Genomic DNA, 7,267 nt, shown 5'->3' with positions numbered 1-7,267 from the left:
ATCTGATACAAAATAATCACTGGACAATACAACCTTTTGGAGTTCGCTTGCTTTCCTCTTCCTCATCATCATTGCCGATCTTTACATTCCTCTCTCTTCCTTTTGATAGATGATGCTTAATCCTTCCAAAAGTTTGTATGGTACCCTGCAGTGATATTGAAAGTTGCTTGTTCCCCAAGCACTTGAAAGAAGAAATGGTTAGCTTGCATGATTTATTTGTGGGCTTTTGACCTTACTTTGGTGTGGAAACACCAAACTTAGTACCTTGCCAATGGTTCTCATGCATCGAATTAACCATGTGTGAAACTCTTTTTCTTTTTTTTTCAAAAGCAATAAAACTGAAAACTAGGAAACAGCAGAATAGTTAACTAGTTCATCCAACATGCTTTAAGCCAGCATTATGCAGAAAGTGAGAATGTGTTTTATGATGGGATTTTGGTGGAACACCAAACTTAGAATCCTTCATTCTCCCTTATATTGTTTTGGTGTGTAACACCAAACTTAGCTTCTAGCAATATAGATAAAACTAATTAGCCTTTTTATTAAAATAGATATGAAAAGATGGTTACCTCCGGTTGGGTTGCCTCCCAACAAGCGCTCTTTTATTGTCACTAGCTTGACATCCTCTGTGCTTGCTCAGTTCAGATTCTGAGCTTCCTTCTCCTTGTCCCCTTGTCCTCCTAAGTGAGGCTTTGCTTTGTGATGCTCATCCTGGATGAGTGATTCTTTTCCTTTAGCCCTCTTCTCACTCATTTCTGTGAGATCCTTAGCTAATTATTCCATTTGCCTCTCAATTCTCCCAAGTGAGGCCTCCTGGTGTTTCCTTATCATCTCTTGATGTGTCATTATTCTCTCTACTAAGATCTCCAGATTGGTGATCCTCTGAGAGTCTTGTGAGATTGGTTGGTTGTGGGGTGTTGGGGGTTGGAAGGGTGGGTAGTGTGGTGGTATGTAGTGATTGTTGTTGGTATGGTGGTGTTTTTGCAGGTTTGGGAAATTGGGGTTGTTGTAGTTGAAGTCCCTTTGTTTCTGATGTTGAGATTCCCTCATTCTTAGATAAGAATGTGGCTTCCATGGTGGAAATTGTGCATTCACTGTAGTAGAATGGAGAAAATCAATTTGTCTAGCTATTGACTCCAATTGTTGCTGAGTTTGCTGATGTAGCTGTTTGCTTTGATTCATGACTGCCTTCATTCCTTCAAGATTCATTATCTCCTTTTCTGAAGTTGCATTCTGTGGGGTCTCAAATGAGTGTTGGTTATTGGCTTTCTTGTCATTGAACTCTGCAGTTCCTTGGATGGTTGCTGTTGCGTTGAGCAGGCCATCTGAGAAGTGATCCACCGCTCTTCTTGTTTCCGGGGTTAATCCTTCATAGAACGCTTGGAAATCTGCTTTCTTGCTTGCCTTCTTGTATCTTTCCCATGCTTTGAACAATGGTTCTTCCCCTTCCTGTATGAATGGATGTACTCCCTCTTTTATCTTGATGTTTTGTTGGGACGAGGAGAATTTGGCTAGAAACTTGCAACCAAATCATCCCAACTAGTTATGCTTCCTTGGGGAAAGGTTTCAAGCCATTGTGCCGCTTCATCCTTCAGTGAGAAGGGAAATAACAAGAGCTTATAGGTATCATGATTTACACTATCAAGATTGACAGCACCACAAGTTCTCAGAAAATTGGATAGGTGCTGTTTAGGATTCTCCAGTGGAGTTCCACCATAGGAACAATTGTTCTTGATCAGTGTAATGATTTGCGGCTTCATGTTGTGGTGTTCTTCTTTCTCAGGAACTCCTTCTTTATTGATACCCTTTCCTCTGACCTTTCTTCTTTCCTGTGACATATAAATCAACGCACAGTGGTATTCTTGAAATTTGAGTGTAGTCAGTTGAGACAAAACTTCAAACAGTTAGTGGGTTAGTCAAAAATTAAAGAAAAAGTGCTTGATCTAAACTACCACCTCACTTAATCATTGTCAATCTAATCAATCCCCGGCAACGGTGCCAAAAACTTGATGGATATTTTTTGTGGAGAAACGAATTTCTCCAAAACACCCAAAACTAACCGGCAAGTGCACCGGGTCGCATCAAGTAATAATAACTCACGGGAGTGAGGTCGATCCCACAGGGATTGAAGGATTGAGAAATTTTAGTTTAGTGGTTGATTTAGTCAAGCGAATCAAGATTTGGTTGAGAGATTTGTTATTTGCAGAATTTAAATTGCATAGAAAGTAAAGGGAATGGGTAATTGGCATGAAATTAAAGAGAACTGAAATTTAAAGTGCTGAATCTTAAAGAACAAGAAATTAAATGGCAGAAACTTAGAACGCAAGAAATGTAAATTGCAGAATCTTAAAGTGCAAGAATGTAAATGGCTTGAATTGTAAAGGGAATTGGGAATTGGATTTGCAGAATTTAAACAAGAAAAAGTAAATTGCAACAAACAGAGAAGTAAAGGATGACTTGAATCGAACCGGATCTTAAAACAGAAATGTAAATGAGATTTAAAAACATTAAACAGAGGATGTAAAATTGGAATTCAGATCTCAGGACTCAAGAGACTAGATAACCAAGTCTAGATCTCAATGCCTTCCTAGATCCAACAAGAGTAATTGCAAAGGAAATGTAAATTGCAGAGAAAGTAGATGAGAGAGCAAGTAACAGAAACTGAAATTCAATTAAGCAGAGAATTAAACAAGATCCCAAGGTGAGATTGAAAGCCTAACTAAACGGTCATCTTGAGACAAAACATTTAGAGTCATGGTCAATAAAAAAAAGGGAGAACTAAAAATGAAAAAAAGAAAACAATCAAAGAAAAAGAAACAATTCTTGCTACTTCAAGGTGACAATCAATAGAAAAGGAGCCTAAGGCAAACACTTGGAAGAATCCTCAAGAGTCTAGGAGTTCATTATGACATTAACTCAATAAGATTCATGCATGAGTTAACACTTAGTCCTATCTTTAGTAATGAATGCATCTCTCCAAGGTCAAGTTTCAATCCAATTAAAGATTACTCACATTGATTTGCTTGGGACAAGCAAAGCTTAAGTTTGGTGTTGTGATGACTTGCATCATTCACCCTTTTTTCTTATATAAAAAGGGCCATCAAAGAGCATAATCTCATTTGATCATTGCAATTCATGAGCTAATTGATGAATATTATGGTACATTGCTTTGAAATGGGTTTGTGCTGAATTTCAGGTGAAAAGAGCAACAAAAAGGGAAGAAAACAACAAAATAAAGCTGGGTGTGTGAAACTGGCGTGCCACTTGGAACAAACGCCATGAAAGCATGTGGGTGTGGCACGTCAGGAGCTGGGCATGGCACACCAGTAATGATTTCCAGAAAGGAATGTTTGGGTTTAACAAGGGCGTGGCACGCCACCTGCTGGGCGTGGCACGCCAGTATCATTTCCCGATGAGCAATATTGAAGGCCACAAAAGGGGCATGGCACGCCAAGCTGGGCGTGCCACGCTAAGTCCATCACACACCATGGGTGTGCCACTTGAACCATTGGGCGTGGCACGCCAGTTCATCAATCCAGAAGGGGACAACCACTTGGGCGTGCCACTTGAAGACCCATCACTTAGGCACGCCAGCTCTAGCCCATCACTTAGGCATGCCACTTGAAGACCCAGGCGTGGTACGCCAAGCTTAACGGAGCCACTATAAGGTGGGCGTGTCACTTGAGCATCAAGGCATGGCACGCCAGTTCAAGTTTCCAGAGAAAAGGTTGAAGACCCAAACACTTGGGTGTGCCACTTGGTGTCGAAGGCGTGGCACGCCAGTGATCATCCTCACTTTGGCGTGCCACTTTGGTCCCAGGTGTGGCACGCCAATGCTAAAGAAGGCCAAATACCAAGGCTGGGCGTGCCACTTAGATGCTGGGTGTGGCACGCCAGCTACTGGAGCAAGGAAGCATGCATTATGGGCGTGGCACGCCAGTTATGTTTTCCAGAGAGGTGAAGAAGGGTCTCCATGGGCATGGCACGCCAACTGCTGGGCGTGGCACGCCAGTAGTAAAATCCAGAGAGGAATATGAAGCAACCACAATGGGTGTGGCACGCCAGACCCTGGGCGTGCCACGCTAGTTCAACTTTCCAGAGAAGAAAATGGTGCACACACAATGGGCGTGGCATGCCAGACCCTGGGCGTGCCACGCTAGTTCAACCCTCTGGAGAAGAAGAGGAAGCACAAAGTGGGCGTGGCATGCCAGACCCTGGGCGTGCCACGCCAGTTCAACTTTCCAGAAAAGGAGAAGAAGAATAAAAAGGCCTGGGCGTGCCACTTGGGCTCGAAGGCGTGGCACGCCAGGCTAACCAAGCTTTAAAAAAGCCTGGGCATGCCACTTGGGTTTGAAGGTGTGGCACGCTAGGCTAAGCAAGGTTCAAAAAAAAGACCCTGGGCGTGCCACTTAGGTTCGAAGACGTGGCACACCAGGGAGCTGGATGCATGGAGCGTGCCACTTGAGGGACTGGGCGTGGCACGCCACTCAAGTGCCAACCACACGCCAAGCCTGGAGATGTCACGTTCTTGGAGTTTCTCTTTCTCTCCAGCTATAATTTTCTTTTCTCTTTTGTATTTTCTTAATTCTAGTGCTAGGAGTAGTATAAATAACCCCTGAAAGTTCTGAGAGGGGGGTTTTTGGATAGTAGTTTTGTTGAAGTATAGTTAGATTTACTTTTTACATCATCTTCTTCCATCTCTTGTACTTTTCTCTTAAGCTATGAGTAGCTAAATTCCAGCTCATTGAGAGAAGGAGCTCTGTTGTACTTGATGGATTAATGATAGTGAATTTCTTCTTCTCTTCATCTTCTCTTTGATTTGCTAGAAGGAATTTCGTTTTAATGCTAGTGTTCAATCATCTTGGGAAAGAGGTTGAATGCAAAATGGGTTTCATGGGAACCTAGAAAAAGGAAACATAAAACCATGCTTGAAATCCCTTCTCACGCTTGAGTGGATCTGGGTTTTGGTGATTGGATATGATGACATATAATCCACCCACTATTTGGATCTATGAGGATGTGTGGTATAATCAAGGACCAAGCATATCTCTCTTCATGAGCAATTAGATCAAGGAATTGGCTGATTATCAAGATTTGAGAAATTGAATCACCAAGGGATTGGGATTCAATCAATCATGATTTCCAAGAGGTCAATGAATGGCATGATTGAAGATGAGATGAGCTGGATTTAATCCAAAGAGAACAACATCTCCTGATCTCAATGAATTTCCCATATTCTCATCTTCCACATTCTTTATAGCTTTCTTTACATTCTGTTATTCCCCATTCCCATTTCCAATTACGTCATTTATGTTTTTGTAATTTACATTCTTGCCATTTACGTTTCTGTAATTTACTGCTTCTCTTTACTTTTGAGCCATTTACATTTCTACTCATTTAAATTTCTACAATCACAATCTATATTGCTCAGCTTGACTAATTCATCTATTGATTAAAATTTCTCAAATCTACCAATTTTTGTAGATACGATCCCACTCCTAGTGGATTATTACTTGACGATATTTTTGGTGCGCTTGCCAAAAGAACGGATTCATTATTTTTATATGGGAAATGAATTCCAGTCATCATGTTGCTATTGCAAGAATTTGACCTAGAAATCAAAGATAGAAGTAGTTTGGAAAACTTAGTGGCGGACTACTTGAGTCGCCTTGAGCATACAAAGGGCGATTCCACTCCTATTAATGATACATTTCCTTTTGAGGGCTTGCTAGCAATATCCGAGGTGACCCCTTGGTATGCACCTATTGCCAATTACTTGGTTGCTCACAACTTTCCTCCTAATTTTTCTCAACATCAAAAGGATAAGCTCAAAAGTGAATCCAAATATTATGTATGGGATGACCCATACTTATGGAGATGTGGTGCCGATCAAGTAATTCGAAGGTGTATACGGCAATCCGAGCACCAAGTTATTTTGGAGGCTTGCCACTCTTCCGAAAGTGGTGGCCATTTTGGTCCTCAAAGGACGGCTCGGAAGGTCTTGGATTGTGGGTTTTGGTGGCCTACACTTTTCAAAGATGCATCTCTCTTTTGTAGTTCTTGTCCACAATGCCTTAGGTTTGGAAATATCTCTAAGAAGAATGAGATACCCCAACAAACAATATTGTTTTGCAAAATTTTTTATGTTTGGGGTGTTGACTTTATGGGACCCTTTCCAAATTCTAATAGTTTCATGTACATTTTGCTAGCCGTTGACAAAGTTTCCAAGTGGGTGGAGGCGATTTCCACCCGAACTGATGATGCTAATGTGGTTCTTTCTTTTGTTCGGAATAACATTATTTGCTGCTTTTGATCACTACGAGCAATCGTGAGTGATCAAGGCTCGCATTTTTGCAACAAAAGAATGGCAGGGTTAATAAAGAAGTATGGCATCATCCATAAAGTGGCCACGACATACCACCCACAAATGAATGGCCAAGCCGAGGTCTCCAATCGGAAAATCAAGCGCATATTGGAAAAGGTTGTGAAGCCTCACAGGAAAGATTGGAGTTCTAAACTCGGTGATGTGCTTTGGGCCTACCGGACGGCCTACAAGACGCCGATTGGTATGAACCCATTCCGGTTGGTCTATGGGAAGGCTTGCCATCTACCGGTGGAAATAGAGCATAAAGTGTATTGAGCTGTAAAAGAGTTAAACACGGGTTTTGGGGTTGAAGTCGAAAGGAAGTTACAATTGGTGGAGCTTGAGAACCTTCGCTTGGAAGCCTATGAGAATTCAAGGCTTTACAAGGAGAAGATAAAAGCGGTGCATGATAGAAACATTAGAAGAAGAGAGTTTAGAGCGGGAGAGTTAGTTCTCCTCTATAACTCTAGGTTGAGATTGATGCCCAGGAAGCTAAGATCAAGGTGGGAAGGCCCATATAGAGTGGAGAAAGCGGAACCATATGGGGTCTACCACTTGCACTATCCTTCATGCCCCAATATCTTCAAGGTTAATGGTCATCGTCTAAAGCTATACCATGGAGAAAAGATGAAAAGAAATAAAGAGGTTGAGGTGTTTGATGAGTCCATATTTGATGGTATATTTTGACTCGATTTGGAAGGATTCTAGCACATGAACTCATACTTAAGCACCAAAATAGCATAACTTTGTGTTTTGTCCCTAATTTGATCTAAATGTGAAAACATGTAATTTTGTGCTTGAAATAAGCAATTTAATTCCATTCTTATTCCATTTGATGCCATGACATGTTTGTTAAGTGATTTCAGGTCAATTAGGCAAGAATGGATAGGCAAAAGTGGAAAA

At 41.4% G+C, this 7,267-nt stretch overlaps 1 protein-coding gene across 1 annotated transcript; it reads left to right on the top strand.

The window, feature by feature from the left end:
• Window positions 1-6,427: 6,427 nt before the first annotated feature.
• LOC107607633 (uncharacterized) lies at window positions 6,428-7,051 on the top strand. The gene is made up of 2 exons (XM_016309565.1): window positions 6,428-6,566; window positions 6,678-7,051. The coding sequence occupies exons 1-2, from the start codon at window positions 6,428-6,430 to the stop codon at window positions 7,049-7,051; spliced, it is 513 nt and encodes a 170-aa protein (XP_016165051.1).
• The last annotated feature ends 216 nt before the right edge of the window (window positions 7,052-7,267 follow it).

Source organism: Arachis ipaensis, chromosome B1, assembly GCF_059453495.1.
Source record: "Arachis ipaensis isolate K30076 ecotype BB chromosome B1, ASM5945349v1, whole genome shotgun sequence".
Classification (NCBI taxonomy): Eukaryota; Viridiplantae; Streptophyta; class Magnoliopsida; order Fabales; family Fabaceae; genus Arachis; species Arachis ipaensis.
Note: the sequence above shows the minus strand (reverse complement) of the source record. Positions and strands in the feature narration are given on the sequence as shown.